Source organism: Papio anubis, chromosome X (assembly GCF_008728515.1).
Source record: "Papio anubis isolate 15944 chromosome X, Panubis1.0, whole genome shotgun sequence".
Classification (NCBI taxonomy): Eukaryota; Metazoa; Chordata; class Mammalia; order Primates; family Cercopithecidae; genus Papio; species Papio anubis.
The window spans coordinates 104239305-104262399 of record NC_044996.1 but is presented as its reverse complement, the minus strand read 5'-3'; the positions used below and the strand labels follow the sequence as shown (position 1 = coordinate 104262399).

The following is a 23095-nucleotide window of genomic DNA, read 5'->3' as shown; positions in this document are numbered from 1 at the left end:
ACTTAGTATATTACCTGGCATCTTAATTGCCCAACAAATATTAGCTACTATTATTATTGTTTGTGCATAGGAAACCACCTTCATGGGAACAACAGTAAATATCAAACAGGTAATAATGGCTAGATAACAATGACAGAAACCAGTCAACAACTTACCGTTTGCATATTATTAATTTTAGCATTTAAGTCAGCTGATAGGATTATCTTGATTATGCTCATTGTCATGTATTTGTTTACACTTAAAAATTCAGATAAGTCTTAATATCATTTAAAAGTTTGCTTGGGTTTTTGTTGGGTTTTTTTTGTTTGTTTTTATTGTGGATTTTAATAGAACATCTAGTAACTTTCTCTTGTTTATTTTAGGTTGATACTGTAAAGCGCTTGCTGATTAAAAAGTTACCTCCTGTTCTTGCTATACAACTAAAGCGATTTGACTATGACTGGGAAAGAGAATGTGCAATCAAGTTCAATGATTATTTTGAATTTCCTCGAGAGCTGGACATGGAACCTTACACAGTTGCAGGTGTCGCAAAGCTGGAAGGGGATAATGTAAACCCAGAGAGTCAGTTGATACAACAGAGTGAGCAGTCTGAAAGTGAGACAGCAGGAAGCACAAAATACAGACTTGTGGGTGTGCTTGTACACAGTGGTCAAGCGAGTGGGGGGCATTATTATTCTTATATCATCCAAAGGAATGGTGGAGATGGTGAGAGAAACCGCTGGTATAAATTTGATGATGGTGATGTAACAGAATGTAAAATGGATGATGATGAAGAAATGAAAAACCAGTGTTTTGGTGGAGAGTACATGGGAGAAGTGTTTGATCACATGATGAAGCGCATGTCATACAGGCGCCAGAAAAGGTGGTGGAATGCTTATATACTTTTTTACGAACGAATGGACACAATAGACCAAGATGATGAGTTGATAAGATACATATCAGAGCTTGCTATCACCACCAGACCTCATCAGATTATTATGCCATCGGCCATTGAGAGAAGTGTACGGAAACAGAATGTACAATTCATGCATAACCGAATGCAGTACAGTATGGAGTATTTTCAGTTTATGAAAAAACTGCTTACATGTAATGGCGTTTACTTAAACCCTCCTCCCGGTAAGTATCAAGAGAGTTTAGCTTCTTAGTAATAAAGAATAATTTCTAGTAGGCATCAACATGTTTAAGTTCATAAAATTAATGTTTTCACTTTAAATGAGTCTAAATTGCTGGGTGCGGTGGTTCACGCCTGTGATCCCAGCACTTTGGGAGGCCGAGGTAGGTGGATCACCTGAGGTCAAGAATTCGATACCAGCCTGACCAACACGGTGAAACCCCATCTCTACTAAAAAAAATTAACCAGGCATGGTTGCATGCACCTGTAGTCCCAGCTACTCAGGAGGCTGAGGCAGGAGAATCGCTTGAACCTGGGAGGTGGAGGTTGCAGTGAGCCAAGATGGTGCCATTGCACTCCAGCCTGGGTGACAGAGTGAGTCTCCATCTCAAAAAAAAAAATAGAATAAAATAAAAATGGGTCTAAATTACAGTAGCCTGAGAGAGGTTCTTAATAAATTTAGGACTTCTCAAAATTAATGGAAATGCAGACTTGTTTGAAAATGGGGTTGGAAAATAAAAATTTGTTTTTATATCTGCATTTTATTTATAGGGCAAGATCACCTGTTGCCTGAAGCAGAAGAAATCACTATGATCAGTATTCAACTTGCTGCTAGGTTCCTCTTTACTACAGGATTTCACACAAAGAAAGTAGTCCGTGGCTCTGCCAGTGATTGGTACATTGCTTTGGATTTTCATTCCTATTATACTAATGTTTGGTTTGGTTCTTTAATAGACTGCTTTATTTTTTTCTAAACCATGAGAATTTTGTTTGAAGTTTGGAATACAGAATAAAAATAACTCTGGGTCACAATAGAGAAATCATATTAAAATAGTTACTTAGTCTAAACATGGCCTTTTGTTATTCAGAAACTGACTTCTTCTATTACCTTGTATCATATCTTTGACATCTCTGCACCAAAGATTACAAGATGAGACTGGGGACAGTGACTCACACCTGTAATCCCAGCACTTTGGGAGGCCAGGGTGGGAGGATTGCTTGAGCTCGGGAGTTCAAGACCAGCCTAGGCAACATAGTGAGACCCCATCTCTTCAAAGAAGATTTAAAAAATTACCCAAGTATGGTGGCATACACCTGTAATCCCAGCTACTCGGAAGGCTAAGGTGGGAGGATCGCTGGAGTCTGGGAGGTTGAGACTGCAGTGAGCCATGACCGTGCCATTGCACTCCAGCCTGGGCAGCAGAGCAAGATCCTGTCTCAAACAAAACCAAAGATTACAAGATGAGACTGAAAAGTGTAAGCTACTTATGAAATTTATGAGGTTTTAGCTTACCTAGATTGAATTCTGACACAGATTAAAAGGGTAAAAAATTAAAATGATTTTCTTAAGTTTCTAATTATGAAAGTATAGAGGCCATTATAATACATTGATTTAATAATTTTTACTTAACTGATTTCAGAAATAGTATGTCAAGATAAGGGGGTGATATTTTGTTGTTGAACCTAGGAAGAGTTTGTTAACGGATTTTTAGAGGACAAACTTTCACCCGTTTTGTAACTGAGAGAAGAGACCAAGTCATAGTATTTATCTGTTATTTTAATACTAGAAGCAACCTTTGCTGGTTCTCTCTTCAGCAGTAGAGGAAGATCTTTATCTTTTTTTTGGTTCAATGAGACTCATCCTTTTACTATAGAGAACAAGTTATTGAATTAATAGTCATAGATTTTTTTTGTTTTATTTTAGGTATGATGCATTGTGTATTCTCCTTCGTCACAGCAAGAATGTACGTTTTTGGTTTGCTCATAACGTCCTTTTTAATGTTTCAAATCGCTTCTCCGAATACCTTCTGGAGTGCCCTAGTGCAGAAGTGAGGGGTGCGTTTGCGAAACTTATAGTCTTTATTGCACATTTTTCCTTGCAAGATGGGCCATGTCCTTCACCTTTTGCCTCTCCTGGACCTTCTAGTCAGGTAATTGCACAGCTTTCTTTCTAAATGATGAGATGTTTACAAATAAATTGTGTTTCCTGGAAGTCGAAGTCACAAACCTATGTGCATCCACTTGATATGTTTACCTAACAGAAACACACACATAATATGATGTCAGTGAGTTCCATTTAATATTACTGCATAGCAATGAATAGTAATTATTGGCTCTTTAAAAATATAAGAGACTATTTTGAAGATTTTTTTAAAATAGTCTTAGTTTTTTAAAAAAATTACAAGTGTGAAGAATTATAATGAAATCCACCTCTGATCTTCATTCCCTTTCCCAAGAAGCAAAATAGTTTAGTTTGTGTGATCAGTCCTTCCATAAATGTATGCCTGTATCAGCATATGTGCATGTCCTTTTTATGCAAATAGAAGTATACATATACCTTGTTGCTGTAAAACAGGTAATGTTTTATCCTTTACAGGCTTATGACAACTTAAGCTTGAGTGATCACTTACTAAGAGCAGTACTAAATCTCTTGAGAAGGGAAGTTTCAGAGCATGGGCGTCATTTACAGCAGTATTTCAACCTGTTTGTAATGTATGCCAATTTAGGTAAGAATTTAAGTTTTTCAGAATTCTGTTTTGATGTATCATATTAAATTGTGAAGTCATTTAGGTCAAGTGATAAAATATAATCTGATTTGAAATAGAAACAATTTCCCATAAAACCTGTTGTGAATTTTATCTGAACATGGCACTTTCACCTTTTACTTTATGCGTGTGTCTTTGTAGTAGACACGGGTCAGAATCTGTGTCTTGATTTTTTTTTTTTTTTTTTAAATCTCCTAATGCAGTGGTGCCAAATCTGGCTGCTTTTGGAAAATACTGGTTTCTAGGCCTCTTCTCACACTGATTGAATCAGCATCCGCAAAGCTAATGTCAGGGAATCCATGTTTTCAAAGGAGTCCCCAGATGGTTGTGATACTCACCAAATTTAGATAGCAGACTTGGTCTGTACATAAGTTTTTGTGTAAGTAAATTACAATTATGGATAATAAAAATACTTGCTTCAAATATTAATTTAAGGGCTGGGCACAATGGCTTATGCCTGTATTCCCAACACTTTGGGAGGCCAAGGCAAGAAGATTGCTTAAGCCCAGGAGTTCGAGACCAACCTAGACACCATAGGGAGACCCTATCTCTACAAAATAAAATTTAAAAATTAGCTGGGTGTGGTGGCATATGCCTGTAGTCCTAGCTACTTGGGAGGCTGAGGTGGGAGAATCACTTGAGCTAAGGAGGTTGAGGCTGCGGTGACCCGTGATTGCATCAGTGCTCTCCAGCGTGGGCAACAGAATGAGACCCTGTCTCCAAAAAGCAAACAAACCAAACAGCCATATATCCAAAATGAAGTTCTTTATCCAGGCATACCTGTCATTTCAGGTTTTTTTTCTGTGACATTACTTCATCACCATTGGATTCATGGACTTTTTAACATAAGGGAGATTGTACTTTTCATTTGTCTATTTAGTTTGTCTTCCTTTCCCTTACCTTTTTCCACATTGTAGATATTTGGGTATTTGTAGATGAGAAAGAAAAGAATATTTAGCCGGGCGCAGTGGCTCAAGCCTGTAATCCCAGCACTTTGGGAGGCCGAGACGGGCGGATCACGAGGTCAGGAGATCGAGACCTTCCTGGCTAACATGGTGAAACCCCGTCTCTACTAAAAAACACAAAAAATTAGCCGGGCGAGGTGGCGGGCGCCTGTAGTCCTAGCTACTCGGGAGGCTGAGGCAGAAGAATGGCGTAAACCCGGGAGGCGGAGCTTGCAGTGAGCTGAGATCCGGCCACTGCACTCCAGCCTGGGCGACAGAGCAAGACTCCGTCTCAAAAAAAAAAAAAAAAAATATTTATTAGATAAGCATCAGTGGAATCTGTATTTCAAACTTTAAAATGCCAAATTTAGACATTCAGAAAAATCCTATTCTGTTCAACTCTTCTTTGAGAAATATTGCCTGTTCAGAAAGCACACATCATTGTTCCATAATGTAACCTACTTATAAAATTTTCTTGCTGAAAACAAATACTGTATGGTCTGTAAACCTTAATATGAAGTCCTTAAGATCGGATATGCATTGGGATTGAGAATTGTTTGGATTTAAGAAAAGCAAGGCAGTGCATATATCCTATCTCTATAGCAGGGTCTGAGACAACAACTTAAAATTGAACACATTAATATTTCTACAGTAAAATGTAAATATTTATACTGAAGGGAGAAATGAAGACTGTAAGTAGCCTTTAGTCAGTTCAGGCTAGGTTATCCCAACAAACACATTTTGACACCAACTTAATGAAAAACTTTGTTGGGCTGGACGAGGTGGCTCATGCCTGTAATCCCAGCGCTTTGGGAGGCCGAGGCAGGCAGATCACCTGAGGTATGGAGTTCAAGACCATCCTGGCAAACATGGTAAAACCCCATCTCTACTTAAAAATACAAAAATTAGCAGGGCGTGGTTGCGGGCACCTGTAGTCCCAGCTACTTGGGAGGCTGAGGCAGGAGAATTGCTTGAACCCGGGAGGCACAGGTTGCAATGAGCAGAGATAGCACCACTGCACTCCAGCCTGGGCAACAGGGCAAGACTCCGTCTCAAAAACAAACAAACAAAAAACCTTGTTATAATAACAGCTTTTAGGCCGGGTGCGGTGGCTCACGCCTGTAAGCCCAGCACTTTGGGAAGCCGAGGCGGGTGGATCACGAGGTCAGGAGTTCAAGACCAACCTGACCAACACGGTGAAACCCCGTCTCTATTAAATATACAAAAATTAGCCGAGCATGGTGGCACATCCCAGCTACTCAGGAGGCTGAGGCAGGAGAATCGCTTGAACCCAGGAGGCGGAGGTTGCAGTGAGCTCAGATCACGCCACTGTACTCCAGCCTGGGAGACAGAGTGAGACTCCGTCTCAAAAAAAAAAAAAAATTAAAATAGCTTTCGGAGTCTTAGGATTTTAGATAAGAGGTTGTGGACCTGTTTTTATTATGTTTTGGGGGATATGGCAATAAATAAGATTGCCTAATGGAATATAGAAGCAAATAATGTAGTTGCCATAAAATATGTTAATGGCTCTAATAGGGAAAATGCAGAGTGCATCATGGGGGGCATGGTACCTGAAGGGATTTGGGGAGTACAGAAGACTTAATGGGGAATGTAATGTGGGAATTGGTTGGTTGAGCTTTCCATCTAGAGTGAACAGCAGATGCAAAGACGTGATAAACTTGGTGTGGCTTATTGGATGGAATGAAAGTTGTCCAATCTGACTAGAATTGATGTAAGATGGGAATGGCAGGAGTGCTGAGCAGGAGTTTCTGATCATGTGGTTCTAATAGGCCTTGTGAGAGAGACTGAGGCATTGGATGAGCCATTGTAGGGTTTTGAACAGATAAATACCGTCTAGAAAGATCCCTGTGGCCACAGTGTGGAATGGATTGCAATGGAATAAGATCCCAGAGAATGTTAAAATGATCTATAGACATAAGATCATTGTGGCCTGTACTGGAGAACTGGCAGTGAGAGAGATACAAGTGGACAGATAGATATATGGTGCTTTTTATAAGAAGTGGAATCAGTGGATTTGGTGATTGGATATTCAGAGAAGGATGGGACAGGGAAGAGATGTGAAGAATGATCCCCAAAATTCTAACATAAACAACTGTGAGTGGTACCATTTACTGAGGGGAAATATAGGAAGAGAAACATTATGGGAAGAAAGGGGTGAGTTCAGTTTGGGTAGATTGAGTTTGAGCCTGTGTGACACCCAAATGGAGATACACAGTAGAACAGTAAGTAATTTGTCTTGAAATGTTTTTGAATCATCTGAATGAAAATATCTAGAACATTAAAGCCATGAGTGTGGGCTACATCATCCAGGGAAATCAGTGTGAGAAGATAGCCTGGCATGGGAACTTGGAGAAACATCAGTTTTTAAGAGACAGGAAGGAGGAGTTGCAAATAAGAACAAAAAGAGGTAGAAAATCAGGATCGAGGGAGGAGGAAGTGGTTATGGTTTGAGAACTGCTCCTTAGCTTATTACCATGAAGAGGGGCCAAAACCAAGAGTTCTTACTTCTTATTTAATATAGTTGTTTTGTTGTTTTCATCCTCTTTTCCTTACAAATGAGGGTTGCAGTCTTGGTTAGTCCCTTTAGACTCTCCAGGCTGTAGAAAGTGTTCATCTTCCAGTCGGGCGCAGTGGCTCATAATCCCAGCACTTTGGAAGGCCAAGGTGGGCGGATCATGCGGTCAAGATACCGAGACCATCCAGGCCAACATGGTGAAACCCTATCTCTACTAAAAATACAAAAATTAGCTGGGCGTGGTACGTGCCTGTAATCCCAGCTACTGGGGAGGCTCAGGCAGGAGAATTGCTTGAACCTGGGAGGCAGAGGTTGCAGTGAGCTGAGATCGCGCTACTGCACTCCAGCCTGGCGAGAGAGCAAGACTGTCTCAAAAAAGAAAAAGTGTTCATCTTCCTTAAAGTGAGCCGGTGTGATTGGAATGTCATGGTCACTGTTTAACAATGTTAATACTTATACTCAATGGGCGAGTTTTCTTTTCTGGTAAAATAATTCTCTGAATGCTAAGTAAAAGTGATAAAATTACAAATCAAAATTTTTCTGATCATAAAAATTATAGACAAGATATTTTGTGTAACTGCTTGTTTTATTCATGAAGCCCTTGCCATCCTAATTTTTTCCTCGCATTTTTCTCCCTCTCTTTCTTCTCCCCTTCACTCCTTTGTTGTAGGTGTGGCAGAGAAGACACAGCTTCTGAAATTGAGTGTACCTGCTACCTTTATGCTTGTGTCTTTAGATGAAGGTCCAGGTCCTCCAATCAAATATCAGTATGCTGAATTAGGCAAATTATACTCAGTAGTGTCACAGCTGATCCGCTGTTGCAATGTCTCTTCAAGAATGCAGTCTTCAATCAATGGTAAATTTGAATGCTCCATTCTTTACAGTAGTCTTTTGTTGCTGTTGTTGTTGTTGTTTGAGATGGAGTTTTGGTATTGTTGCCCAGGCTGGAGTGCAATGGCATGATCTCGGCTCACTGCAGCCTCCACCTCCCCGGTTCAAGCCATTCTCCTGCCTTGGCCTCCCAAGTAGCTGGGATTACAGGCACCCACCACCACGCCCGGCTAATTTTGTATTTTTAGCAGAGACAGGGTTTCGCCATGTTTGTCAGGCTGGTCTCGAACTCCTGACCTCAGATGATCTGCCCACCTGTGCCTCCCAAAGTGCTGGGATTATAGGTGTGTGTCACCATGCCCGGCCCTCTTTACGGTAGTTTTTAAATACTGCTGAGCATATATAGTACTAAGAGTCTGGAGGAAGATTTTTGCTTTGGAGTATTTTAGCCCTGTACCTTTTTTACGTATTTAATGGGGATCTTTTTTCTGTCTCCTTGTGACTGAGGTTGATACCATGTTTATGAAATAGTTTAAGAATTAACTTTTTAGGCTGGGCTCAGTGGCTCATGCCTGTAATCCCTACACTTTGGGGGAAGCCAAGGCAGGAGGATCACAACAACAAAAAAGTTGGCTGGGTGTGGTGATGTGCACCTGTAGTCCCAGCTACTCAGGAGACTGAAGTGGGAGAATCACTTCAGCCCAGGAGAAGGCTGCAGTGAGCTATGGTCACGCCACTGCACTCCAGCCTAGGTGACAGAGAGAGACCCTGTGTCCCAAAAAAAAAAAAAAAAATTTATTTTTAGATTTTGCATTTTTACATCTTGATATATCTATCTGATCATTATAATGCATAATGTTACTTTCTTTGTTGTGCTTAGGAAACTTGGTTTAAAATGTTATTTTTCTAAAATAAAACATTTGGCCAGCCATGGTGGCTCATGCCTGTAATCCCAGCATTTTGGGAGGCCGAGGCGGGTGGATCACTTGAGGTCAAGAGTTCAAGACCAGCCTGGCAAACATGGCGAAACCGCATCTCTACAAAAATACAAAAAAATTAGCCAGGCGTGGTGGCGTGTACCTGTAGTCCCAGCTACTCAGAAAGCTGAGGCAGGAGAATCACTTGAACCCGGGAGGTGGATGTTGCAGTGAGCTGAGATCGCGCCATTGCACTCCAGCCTGGACGACAGAGCAAGACTCCATCTTAGGAAAAAAAAAAAAACAATTTATAGGCTATATATAGGCTATTTTCTGTCATGAAAGTTGTGTATTATTGTGGAGAAGCTTATTAGTTTTTTTTTATTGGTGACAAATCTGTATTCTAGGTAATCCTCCTCTTCCCAATCCTTTTGGTGATCCTAATTTATCACAACCTATAATGCCAATTCAGCAGAATGTGGCAGACATTTTATTTGTGAGAACAAGTTATGTGAAGAAAATCATTGAAGACTGCAGTAATTCAGACGAAACCGTCAAATTGCTTCGTTTTTGCTGCTGGGAGAATCCTCAGTTCTCATCTACTGTCCTCAGTGAACTTCTCTGGCAGGTAAAAGGAAAATAACATTTGTATGTTTATAATTTGATTTCTTATTCCTTTCATTAAGTTACTCACTATGTCTTACTTGTTTTTAGGTTGCATATTCCTATACCTATGAACTGCGACCCTATCTGGATCTGCTTTTGCAAATCTTACTGATTGAGGACTCCTGGCAAACTCACAGGTGGATACTCTTTTTGTGACTGGAAGCAATTAGGCTTGCCCCAGGTGTTAGAGTTAACTGAAATTGACAGTCACACATTTTTTTAACCTATTGGAGTTCTAGTGAATGTTTTATCTTAAACCTAGGACAAGGGTAAATAACAAGTTCTCCCCCTTTGCTCAGAATTTTATTTCCTCTTTTATTCTTTTCTCTCACTGCCTAAATTTCATACTTAATAAGCCTGTTTCTTTAGAATGACTTTTTTAATTAAGGAAGAGCTAGCTTGGGCTTTTGGTAAATATTTGAATTTCATTAATGATGCCTGAGGATTATTTTATGATTAGATTACATTTGTTTTAGAATTAGTGTCTTGAAGTAACTTAGTCATTAGTCACATGAAGTATAATAGTATATGTAAAAATAGGCTTTAGGTAAGTACGATTTCCATTTTTCATGGTATTTATATTCTGTAAAGTCCCCACAGACACTGAGTTAGCAAATACTGAACCATTACTCCTAGGAGGAAATACAGAATTAGGTTTCTATAAGCCTCTTGTTTACATTTTTATCAGCCAGTCAATACATAACCTTGTTTTATGTGTGTTTCTGTTTAAAGTCATTTAATATATATCGTTGACTTAGAATTCACAGCCAAACAGCTCTGTAACTTAAGCCTGAACTTAAGCTTCTCAACACATTCTCCATAAGGCGCATCACAGCCTTCTTGTGGTCAGGAACATTAGATACCACTTCAACATTATATACTTGGGGGTCATTTTAAACATAAAAATAACCAACAAAAGCACAAATATGTGGAAAATGTGGCACTAAATACACCATGAAGGACACTTGTTTACAGCTTAAGCTGAAACAAGACAGAATGACACTCTTTTGGACTTCAGCTAAGAACGTTTGTGTTGGACAACTTGATATTTTTGCTGCTCTGCATGTGTCCACAGATGCCCAAGAAAGCACCTTGATGATTGATCTTGCAGTTATAAATAAAGTTTAGGAAGTAAGCAATTCACAAATGCGGAATTCATGAATAATGAGGGAATCAATTATAATTAGTTTTTATGAGAAGTTTTAGAATGTTAACTTTTTTCCCCCATAAAAACTAAGGTTATCCAGCTTAATTGGCCCTCAAACTTTAACCAGAATTTTTCTATTTGTTTCAGTTTTTTGGGGGTTTTTTTGTTTTTTTTTTTTTTGGCAGTAAAAGTTGAATATATTATCTTTAATCCCAAGAGTTATATAATTGATGATAAATTATGGTTATTAGTTGGCAGCACTGCCGGGTTTTAGAACTTACCTTCCCACACGGAAGATAGTATAATAGTTTGTTTGGGAAAACAATTCAAAGTCTGTGTCGCAGTTTGCCTCCCATCTGCCAATGTAATAAACTCAAAAACAAGTTCTGTAACAACAAAATGCTTAAAGAGAAGTTACAATCTGGAGTTTTAGTGGGGATTGCGAACGCCAGAATTTGTGACTTAGTATTTTCAAATTATCTCCAAATTTACCATAATAGATTTCAAACAAATACTGTAAAAATAGCATTAAACCAAAAATAAATTTTCGTGAGACACAAAAGATAGTAGCTCAAAATTATAGTCATTTATTCAGGCAGTATTCAGTGCCCTTCTAAATATGTTCATAGGATTTGAAAGCTTTCTTCAGAGTGGATTTTAATGAAATCTAACTTTTACTATTTTCTTTTTTTTAAAATGCTGTATTTCTGGGCACAGTGGCTTACCCCTGTAATAAGCACTTTGGGAGGCCAAGGCAGGAGAATCGCTTGAGACCAGGAGTTCAAGGCCAGCTTGACCAACATAGCAAGATCTTGCCTCTATTTTTTAAAAAAGGAAAATACTGTAAGCACTTACAGTTTTAAACCAGTTAATCACATCTTAGCTCTTGTTTGATTAGAGCAAGTGATAATGGCAAAGACATATGTGCTAGAGCAAATGTGGGAATTACACTTTTGTGTAATCAGATTAGTAAGATACTGTTGTTAAATGAATCACTGGCCCAAACATGAAAATAATTTTCTCATAATGAGCTTTTAGTTCATTCAGTAAACAATGTTCAGATATTTATGGAGTGTCTACCATGTGCCCAGCACTGCTTGGCATCAGGTAATAGGCAAGTGAAGGTAGTATTAATAAAAATGGCATTTGAGAACGGTTGATACTAATAATGGGGAGAAAATATGATATGGTAGAAATAATGATTTAGCACTTCATTGTTACCTGAAAAAACTGAAGGTAAAAGCAATTTATATGTAGCATTTCAGATTAAACAGCAAGAGGGCCTGAACATGGTTGATTTGTCTGAAATGATTAAGCTTTGCAAAATTGTTGAAGTAATCTGTTTTGTTTGGAAATCATGAATGCATTTGATGGAGGAAAAAAATCTTACTTTGAATTGAAACATACTATTAAGTAAAATACATAGTGTACGTGAGAATCTTTAAATTCTCAGTGTCCAGGTTATGTTTCTAATTGATGTAAAATTTACATAACAAAACTCACCATTTCAAAGTATACAATTCAGTGACTTTTAGTACATTCACACTGTTGTGTAGCCATTACCACTATCTGATTCCAGAGTTGTTTTTTTGTTTTGTTTTGTTTTGTTTTGTTTTTTGAGAGGATGTCTTGCTCTGTTGCCTAGGCTGGAGTGCAGTGGCGCGATCTCGGCTCACTGCAAGCTCTGCCTCCCGGGTTCACACCATTCTCCTGCCTCAGCCTCCCGAGTAGCTGGGACTACAGGCACCCGCCACCACACCCAGCTAATTTTTTTTGTATTTTTAGTAGAGACGGGGTTTCACCATGTTAGTCAGGATGGTCTCCATCTCTTGACCTTGTGATCCACCCGCCTCAGCCTCCCAAAATGTTGGGATTACAGGCGTGGGCCACCGCGCCTGTCCCAGAACATTTTTTTTATTACCCCAAAAGGAAACCCCTACCCAATTAAATAGTCACTCACCATTCCTTCCAGCCCTAGCAACCACTAATCTGCTCTCTGTCTCTGTGGATTTGCCTATTCTAGACATTTCATAAAAATGAAATCATGCAATTTGTGTGTCTGACTTCTTTCACTTAGCTTAACGTTTTCAGAGTCCATCCATGTTATAGCATATATCATTAGTTTATAGCTGAATAATATTTTGTTTACTGGCACATAATATTTTTAACACAAAAGAAACAAGGCATGTTTGTGCCCCTCCAATCATGTTTTAAGTTAGTTATTTCAGGGAAAGACAGGAACTAGTTGGCTATGTATTATTACTCCGTTGTAGTTTGGGAGAAACTGAAATGAAATCCTGTGTTACTGGCAAATCAGCCAAATTGTACTATTGCCTGTCAAAATGCTTTGCCTGCAATGTATTCTCATTATTAGAATTCAAATACTGTACCTCCAAATTATGTCACTGAATCCTAACTTGCCTTCAGAGATGCAGTTTTATAAAAGGTATTGATGTGTAGCAAATTACCCTCGACTACAGCAGTCATAAACTTCGTTATTAACTTCTTTAAAATTTGCATTACTCTTGAGTGTCCTGAATTCACTTCAGGTAATGTGTTTAAATTGCATACATGGCAGAATTATTTTGGATTGGTAATAAGTTAGAGCGCAGACTCGAGTCAGACTGCTCCACAGCTATATGACCTCAGCAAGCTGTGTAACTCTGTGCCAATTTTCTCATCTGTTAAAAGGTTTAATAGTAAGGCTGGGCATGGTGGCTCATGCCTGTAATCCTAGCACTTTGGGAGGCCGAGGCGGATGGATCACGAGGTCAGGAGATCGAGACCATCCTGGCTAACATGGTGAAACCCCGTCTCTACTAAAAATACAAAAACTTAGCTGGGCATGGTGGCACATGCCTGTAGTCCCAGCTACTCAGGAGGCTGAGGCAGAAGAAGGGCATGAACCCAGGAGGCAGAACTTGCAGTGAGCCAAGATGGCACCACTGCACTGCTGCCCGGGCGACAGAGCGAGACTCCATCTCAAAAAAATAAATAAACAAAGGTTTAATAATAATACCTGTTGTCTAATGTTAGATTAAATGACTAAATCAAAGACATTATTGAGTGGCACATAGTAGGCACTCAGTATATATTAGCTATTAGATTTTAGATGTTTTTATTTTATATCTGGTTCTCTTTCAGAATTCATAATGCACTGAAAGGAATTCCAGATGACCGAGATGGGCTGTTTGACACAATCCAACGCTCTAAGAATCACTATCAAAAAAGAGCATACCAGTGTATAAAATGTATGGTAGCTCTATTTAGTAACTGTCCTGTTGCTTACCAAATCCTGCAGGTGAGGATTTTTTTCTTACAATTTTGTAGAAATCTTAATCAGAATTAAGGATTCTGTTTTAAAAGAAGAGAATAATGAGAACTTGGGGTTGTCATTTTAAGTTAACTTTGAAGTATTCCAAATCCTCTTATATATGTGGTTTTATTTTCTTTTGCAGGGCAATGGAGATCTTAAAAGAAAGTGGACCTGGGCGGTAGAATGGCTTGGAGATGAACTTGAAAGAAGACCATATACTGGCAATCCACAGTACACTTACAACAATTGGTCTCCCCCAGTGCAAAGCAATGAAACATCAAATGGTTATTTCTTGGAGAGATCACATAGTGCTAGGATGACACTTGCAAAAGCTTGTGAACTCTGTCCAGAGGAGGTAAAAAAAGCCACCAGTGTGCAGCAGATAGAAATGGAAGAGAGCAAAGTAATTCTTTATTTTATAGGCCAGTGTTTATGTATTAATTATATTATTAAAAGATTATGTTGAAGTTTTGGGTTTTGAAAAATGTTTATTTGGCTGGGCGCAGTGGCTCATGCCTGTAATCCCAGCACTTTGGGAGGCCAAGGCAGGCGGATCACCTCAGGTCAGGAGTTCAAGACCAGCCTGGCCAACATGGTGAAACCCCATCTCTACTAAAAATAGAAAAATTAGCCAGGCGTGGCGGTGGTGCCTGTAATCTCATCTACTTGGGAGGCTGAGGCTAGAGAATGACTTGAACCCAGGAGGTGGAGGCTGTAGTGAGCAGAGATCGTGCCAGTGCACTCCAGCCTGGGGGACAAGAGTGAAACTCTGTCTCAAAAACAGAAAAGAAAAATGTTTATTCTGTGTCATCTTAAGCTAATGAGGGAGCCTTCTTTTGGAGAAATTTCTGTGAAATTGTCTGAAATGTAGTAGTTCTGAGAGAATGCAAATCAGGTTTTTGTTTGGTTTTGTGTTTTGTTTTTTTCCCAAAGTTCTTTATCTGCAGTAAAAGAAAAGTTGCTGCCGGGCGCGGTGGCTCAAGCCTGTAATCCCAGCACTTTGGGAGGCCGAGGCGGGTGGATCACGAGGTCAGGAGATCGAGACTATCCTGGCTAACATGGTGAAACCCCCTCTCTACTAAAAATACAAAAAAAAACTAGCCGGGCGTGGTGGCGGGCGCCTGTAGTCTCAGCTACTTGGGAGGCTGAGGCGGGAGAATGGCGTGAACCCGGGAGGCGGAGCTTGCAGTGAGCCGAGATCACGCCACTGCACTCCAGCCTGGGAGACACAGCGAGACTCCGTCTCAAAAAAAAAAAAAAAAAAAAAGAAAAGTTGCTAATGGGTCAGTTTTGTAGATTTTTAAAGTTTATTTCAAATAGAAGTTAAAAATAAACTTGAGTTTGCCTACATAATTCTTTATCTTGAAATATTCAAAATTAGGAGCCAGATGACCAAGATGCCCCAGATGAACATGAGTCGCCTCCACCTGAAGATGCCCCATTGTACCCCCATTCACCTGGATCTCAGTATCAACAGGTAAAACAGGAGTCAGTTTGTGGTTTTATCCCCTAGAACTAGGTTTTATGCTTATTTTTAGAGGATGACTCAATTGTTGGTTGTGACTACAAAGTAACAGGTAGGATTATCTACTAGCTTTGGGAGCATGATCAGAAGAGGAATGGTTTGGAGCGGGGGACATGGTGTAACGTGTTTGAACTTAACCACTGTAGGGTTTTCCTTGTCAAGGTGTCCTTATGCTGGTAGTTAATAAAACTATGAGAATTTATGTCAACATGAAATGATCATTGTAAGGATTGTGGTGACATTTCCTGTGAGGCAAAATCTTCACCTGGATTCCAAAAACATTAAGATATGCAATGAAGTAAGAAGTCCTTGGTTTCCAGTGATGGTAAAAATCACTGGAAAAAAAAAAGGATTTGGGTAGATTTCCATAGGTGATTAGCTATAAAGTAAATAAACTAGTAAATAAATAGCAAAAGAAATGAGATGAAGAAACATTCTAAATGAAAACTTTTTCTTTCTGAAACCGAAATGTGACTAAATCAGCTCTTGTGAGGCAATGGTACTCAAACTTGAACAGGCATGAGTCTGCCTGGAGGGCTTGCTCCAGCAGAGGGCTAGACGCTATCCCAAAGTGTCTGATTTCATAGGTCTTCAAGGGGCTGGAAAATGAACATTTCTAACAAGTTCCCAAGTGATGCTGCTGGTGGTCCAGGAACTATACTTGGAGAAACATTTCAGTCATTCTTTCTTACGTTTCACTGTGTACACAGAAGCAAACTGAATAGTTAGGAAGTACACATTCAGCATACATATTTTCATCTGTAGAAAGTAAAGCCCGACCGGGCGCAGTAGCTCATGCCTGTAATCCCAACACTTTGGGAGGCTGAGGCAGGCGGATCACCTGAGGTCAGGAGTTTGAGACCAGCCTGACCAACATGGAGAAACCCTGTCTCTACTAAAAATACAGAATTAACTGGGTGTGGTGGCGCATGCCTGTAATCCCAGCTACTCAGGAGGGTGAGGCAAGAGAATCTCTTGGAGCCAGGAGGTGGAGGTTGTGGTGAGTCGAGATAGCACCATTGCACTCCAGCCTGGGCAACAAGAGTGAACTCCATCTCAAAAAAAAAGTCTAGAATCTTGGCTTGGCTGATGGAGCATATACAGAAAAATGGGAGCACTGTAGGGTTCAGACATTTTAAAAGGTTAAGGAACCAAATCCACAAGGGAGGTTAACTTCCTTTGACCCTGAGAAAGCTCTTATGTTAATCATGCCTGGTTACTTTATCATCTTGAACATTGTTCTGTTTTTAATCAGCATTATTGTGAGTTCAGGGTTACTACTCCTGTATATCTTGTATCATGGTTAGTCAATTGGATTTAGCATGTGGAAGAGTCAATAGATGCTCATAGATTGTTTTCTGAACATTTTTTACCAAGAGCAACAGTGGGTTAATCCTTTATTTGCCAGACTTGAGTCTAAATCATTTTGGCACTAAAAATCACTTTGGCCAAAGATGTATGTGGACCTACACAATCACTGCTCTTATTCAGGGTTTGGGGGTTTGCATTTACATTATGTTTTTCTCTTTCAAGCCTTTTTTTGTTTTTGTTTTTGTTCTTGCAGAATAGTAGTCCAACGGTATTTACAGAGTAAGTCCCAAGAATAAAAGTTTACATTTCCAGAGACTTCAGACCATGATTTTGAAGTTGTTTTACTATGTGAAAAGTTTTAACATGCAGATCTCTTCTCCTTTCCCAGAATAACCATGTGCATGGACAGCCATATACAGGCCCAGCAGCACATCACATGAACAACCCTCAGAGAACTGGCCAACGAGCACAAGAAAATTATGAAGGCAGTGAAGAAGTATCCCCACCTCAAGCCAAGGATCAATGAAATGCACATAATTAACTGGTTCCATCAAGACTGTGCACCCAGGCCTTACAGTCCAACCTTTTTCTGTGTCTGGCTAATATTTAAAACTAGAAAAACTATTCCTAATCAACATGGAGTGGAGAGTTTATTCACTGTCTTATCTGCAGAAATTTGCTGTCAATATATAACCCGCCTGCAGTGGAAAGTGTATAGTGTTTTGTAATAAATGGCCTGATGCTAATGTGTAAATGGCAAAGGTGTATATAGTATATTAATGTTGACTGTTAATTCTTAAGCAAGAAACTTTTTTCTTGATGAGACTCACAGATCTACACAAACTACAAAAGTTAATTTTCTTGTTATACCCACTGCACTCTGCAACCAGTGTTGCCTGCCTCATGGCAGTTGGTTCAGCTCCTTTACAAAAAAACCCAACGGCAACAAAACAGAGCCCATTCATGTCAGCCACACCAATAGTTTCATGTTAATTCTTTGCCACTGGAGTCAATTTTGCTATGAGCAATGTGTAAGGCTGGTAACCTTTAAATTATTTGGTTGATGTGGAAAATTGGTGATGTAACACTGTTTCTAGATTTTTTTCATTGCCTTTTTATTCTGATATTAGGTTAATCACTTTGAAGCTATAGTTATGCTGTAACATTTAGCATGGCTTCACACCAAGTTAGTGTAGCCAGTGAGGAAAAAGTTACCATAATGACAGCAGTTGTCCGAGAAGTGACAGCTGTATTACTCAGAGCTTTTACTTCTTACACCTAGAATATTAAAATATAAAACAAGGCGAGAAATGTGACAAACAGGCTGTTTTCAGTTGCACATATGTTCCTTATGTATAATGTTTGACAGTTCAATCTCTGGGTGGGATAAAGAACACTTACGTATCAGTAATGGGAATTTTAAAAAATATAAAACAAATATGCAAAAATTTGCTATGCCAAGATGCTGGAGCATAATAGAAGACTGTATTTGGTGTGCTTGTTTTGTTTCTTTGGTAGAGTTTATTAGGTGAATCTTCTCAAACTTTCCTTCTGCTGGATCCCAGTGACGTGGAAGTCATCAGAACCCCACGATACTTGGAGTACCTCTCTGCACCAAGATAGCTGGCTGATTTTCTGCTCAGTCACAATTTTACTTGAAAGCAAGAATTGTCCTAGCTCCTCTTCCATTATTCCAAAAAGTTTAACGTTCAAAGCAGGGTCTCATTAAAAAAGAAACTACTGGTTAGTTAATATAATTGAGATATCACAATTTCAGAATAAACATTTGATTACAAATAAGGAACTCCTCAGTTCATACTGTATTTAAAAGAGAATTGGTAACTTGAATGTGTGTAATTTTTTGGAACCTGTCTAAAAACCAAATACCCTGCAAACAGATACAGCCCACCCTATTCTATTTAAATATTTTGCTGTTTTATTTTATAGAAATTATTTTGCTGAATTCACAAATAGAATTTGATTTAAGAAGAACTTTTTGTCCTGTGGTGTGTTTTTGGGTTTTTTTTTTTTTTTTTTTTTTTTGGTTACTTTTTTTGTCCTTTTTTTTCACAGAGGACTGCATATTAAAATTCATTCTGTGCATAGCATGCCTAGGCATGACACTGATTCAGGATTTCAGTCACACTGAGTTTTTGTGCACAGAAAGATTTGACCTTTGGCCCTTTACTGAAGATTTTGAGAAATCAGGATGCTGACACTGTAAAAGTTTCCTAACATAATCTTGTACTTTTTGTATGTTTTTTATATACATGTATATTTAATGAGCACAAGCTTGGTTGTATTTTTTACAATTCAGTTAATAGGGAAATGTTTTGTCAAAAGGCTACACTTGGAACTGAACAAAGCAGAAACAAAATTGAGCATTGCATTATTTTGTGATTAAAAGGGGCAGGTATTTAAGATAAAGCTTTGGGTATCTTATTTGTAGTACTCTGTAGTCAACCTGTGCTTCTAGGTGTTCCTGTAGGACATTTTGACACCAGATAGTTTTTACTTTGAGTGAAAGTTACACACGGTGTTTGCAATTCCAACTGATAGTTTTTATTTTTTTGTTGTTTTCTTCTTTGAGATGGAGTCTCGCTGTCACCCAGGCTGAAGTGCAGTGGCACAATCTTGGCTCACTACAACGTCGCCTCCTGGTTTCAAGCGATTCTTCCGCCTCAGCCTCCTGAGTAGCTGGGATTACAGGCACCCACCACCACACCCAGTTAATTTTTGTAGAGACAGGGTTTCACCGTGTTGGCCAGGCTGGTCTTGAACTCCTGACCTCAGGTGATCCGCCTGCCTCGGCCTCACAGAGTGCTGGGATTGCAGGTGTGAGCCACCATGCCCAGCCCCAATTGGTAGTTTTTTAATTTAAGTTTCTTGATTCCAAGCTCTTTAAACAAGTGAAATAGGTTAACTTTATTTGGATGAGTTACTATTGTTAGGTGTACCATCTCACCATCTGAGAGGAGATTTATATATTTCCTGCTCCTTAACAAAATATGTAATGTACTTAAAAACTTTAATGACTTCCTAGTTGAGAAAAAACTTGACATACAAAAAAGGCTGTGAATTTTTCTACTTGGAGGAAGAGCCCAACTTTGGTTGCTTTGAATTTACAAGCCCCCTTGTGCCAGGTGAGGGGCTCATGAATCATTTTTGTCTTCATTTGAGGAAGAGTGGTCTGTGTTGTGACCAGGAGCAAGGGAAGGTGGAGTTATTTTTGTTTGTGCAAATTATTTTCTATATTTAACTCTTAAAGCAAGCATTAATGTATAACCAGAAATTTAAAGATGCATGTTATTGTAAGAGCAACATCATGGTGATTTTGAGGTCTTTTTCTGAACATACACGGCACATTTTAAATTTCAAGTCTTCAAAGTGCCTAAGGATTATTTAGTTCACCCTCAACTGATTTTTTGAGCCATATATTTCCTATTTTAAATGTTTGCAGACTCGCCAGTGTTGCTTTGAAAGAAATAGCCCCCAGAATTCTAAACATTATAGAAGACAGTAGAATGTGTTACCATAAAGACTGAAGATATTTTAGTTGTAAAACCGTGTGAACAAGGGCTTTTGCCCTATTGTATCTAAGTATTTCAGTGCACAACTTGTTAAAAAAACCATATTGCTGCTGTTTCTAAGCCCTCCACCAACTGAATTTTCATGTTTAGCATTGTAGAGGCAGAAATAACTTTTTTTTTTTCTTTCATTGATTTTTCTCCTGGTGATAATTTCCCAGCCTTGTGTCTATTGTGTATACAAATTTAGAATTATTAAAATGTTTTTTTTTTCATGATTAACTTAGTGAATAACTTAAATCCTTAATCCTAGTAGTGGTTAGAAAGATGAGGAGCCTTTTTTATTTGACTTACATTTGTAAATGAAAACAAGTCTGTGAATATTCAGATGACTACTTCAAAGTAATTCAGTTTTTTTATTAGTATTTTTCCAGCTTATGTTCTCCCACGAGCTATTTTACTTTGCTGAATTTTGTGGTTAATTTGGTGGATATATCCTGCCTTATTTAGGATTATAGCTGGATAAGAAAATTGCCTTTTCATTGTAAGTGCCCAGTTTTGGTCTCTAGTTTAAAGGTACTACATACTGCTGATAAAGGAAAACACTCCCCTACACCCCAGTTTTTGTGTTACCAAGAAAAAAGAAAAAAAGTACTGGTTTCATAGTAGGACTCAACCAGAATTGGTCCTACACATATGTTGAGTGTTTAGTTTTTGCAAATAAGGTTTTTGAGTGTGATAAAACACTACAGAAGTGCTAAATGTATTGAGAATTTGCTGCCGATTGTATTTATAACAATTATTTTAAAAAGTTTGCAGAAATTTAGCACTTTCCCTCCAAATTTATAGGTGTAAAAGAAGCGGGGGCAAGGTGCACCACATTTTAAAACTGCAAATGTGTGAAAATTTATTTTGAGATTCAGATTCCTAAAAGGAAATTTCACCACCCAAGTCATGCACTTCTTAGCCTTTTACAAGCCAACAGACTGACATGAAGATTGTTCACAGTTCCTAAGATTTAGCACATATACAAAAATAAAACTTTATAAATTCAATTTCGGTTTTCCCTTTATTTATTAATACAAGATTTTTAAACAGAAGGTAGAGGTGTAATAGAGCTGAAGGGAATGTTTTAAAGGGGAATGTTTATGAGGAATTCAGCCATCATTGTGTATACCCAAAGTGGATTCACACCTAAGGACCTCAAAGAAATGAGTTGTGATCTAATTGCAGACTTTTTAGTTAAAACTAAGATTCGACAAACTGATGTTTCACAGTTCTCTTAAATTGTAAATAAAGCAGACCACATGTTTTGAGGAGAGCCAGGGAAGTGAAAGTTCAGTTAACTCTCTAGCAAGTTCTGTCTGCTGTTTTTTTGTTGTTGTTGTTTGTTTGTTGTTGTTTTGAGATGGAGTCTCGCTCTGTCGCCCAGGCTGGAGTGCAGTGGCGGGACCTTGGCTCACTGCAAGCTCCGCCTCCCAGGTTCACGGCATTCTCCTGCCTCAGCCTCCCGAGTAGCTGGAACTACAGGCGCCCACCACCGTGCCCGGCTAATTTTTTTGTATTTTTAGTAGAGACGGGGTTTCACTGTGTTAGCCAGGATGGTCTCGATCTTCTGACCTCGTGATCCGCCCGCCTCGGTCTCCCAAAGTGCTGGGCCGTCTGCTGTTTATAGTGTCTAGAAATAGCTCTTTGTTGTCATGTCCCAGGGAAATAAGATTTCCACAGAAACCTGGCGGTGCTTTCCTAAAGTTGGGTTACTTCAAGAACTGCTGAAAGACAAATCTCAGATTTTCATTGGATTTAATTTCACTGTTTTTTTTTTTATGGAAAATAATATTTAACTTTTCTGCAATTTGGAAAACTCCCTCCAGTTGGATTAGACTGTATTTTACGTATTTTTAGCTACATGAGTACATCTAACTGAAAAAATACATCGCCGCCAATATTACGAATTGCTTCATTGTAATCTGATTAACTTACAGATAGGCAAAAAGTTGACATCTTTATTTTTATCTATACCTGAAAGTTTAGATAGCTTACTAAAGTTCGGGTTACATAAAACGTTTCAGTGACTTTAGGGATGTAAATTGTCAAGAAATTTCTTAAACTACACCAAAAAACTTTCCTAAATAGAGCAAATTTCAGAGCTATTTAAATAAAAGTTGATTATTTTAAGGTCATTCTATTTAAATGGTCAAAACTCAAGAGTGAAATAGGAATCATTTTAGCCATCTGAGAAAACAAGTCTCGTTCTGATCCATTAACACTAGACAGAATATACTGCATTTCAGCAAGTCCAAGATGCCATTGGTTACAAGGCGCCTCAGCAAGCAAAATCACTGACTTTCATTGGATATTAAGACGTGGGATATCCCATCTGGTAGTAATCTTTGTCATGACAAATGTCTTTTCACATCTGGAAATAGGTTTTTGTCATGGACTTTTCTCACTTTTTTTTTTTCCCATTAGTGGAAATTAGAAATTCTATTTTTATGTGTAATTGCTAATAAAGCTGGCCAATTTACAAGTTTATGAAGAAATGGCTTGATGGAACTGAACCTTTAAGGAGTCACCAAATTATTAATGAAGTGCCCTGTGTAAGCGGTCTTCTTGAGATAGTTTTGTGTCATAGCTTCTAGTTTTCACATACTTTATAGTTAACACACCAAGTGGACTTTCTTGCTCTGCCAGTACGGTTCAGCTGCCCTGGACTCG

At 38.8% G+C, this 23095-nt stretch overlaps 1 protein-coding gene across 6 annotated transcripts in view; it reads left to right on the top strand.

Moving 5' to 3' along the window:
* Nucleotides 1-21432, top strand: part of USP9X (ubiquitin specific peptidase 9 X-linked) — a 149399-nt gene extending 127967 nt beyond the window's left edge. For 2 of the 6 annotated variants that reach the window (XM_031661020.1, XM_031661019.1), the window contains exons 35-45: nucleotides 363-1116; nucleotides 1664-1787; nucleotides 2817-3042; nucleotides 3489-3618; nucleotides 7808-7993; nucleotides 9293-9513; nucleotides 9600-9688; nucleotides 13843-13999; nucleotides 14157-14417; nucleotides 15396-15491; nucleotides 17239-18842. In XM_031661020.1, coding sequence (XP_031516880.1) covers nucleotides 363-1116; nucleotides 1664-1787; nucleotides 2817-3042; nucleotides 3489-3618; nucleotides 7808-7993; nucleotides 9293-9513; nucleotides 9600-9688; nucleotides 13843-13999; nucleotides 14157-14417; nucleotides 15396-15491; nucleotides 17239-17376 — 2382 coding nt within the window. In that variant the 3' untranslated portion in view covers nucleotides 17377-18842. Of the gene's footprint in view, nucleotides 1-362; nucleotides 1117-1663; nucleotides 1788-2816; nucleotides 3043-3488; nucleotides 3619-7807; nucleotides 7994-9292; nucleotides 9514-9599; nucleotides 9689-13842; nucleotides 14000-14156; nucleotides 14418-15395; nucleotides 15492-17238 lie in introns of those variants that run through there. The other 4 variants (XM_031661023.1, XM_031661022.1, XM_031661021.1 and 1 more) reach the window with 3 other exon arrangements.
* The last annotated feature ends 1663 nt before the right edge of the window (nucleotides 21433-23095 follow it).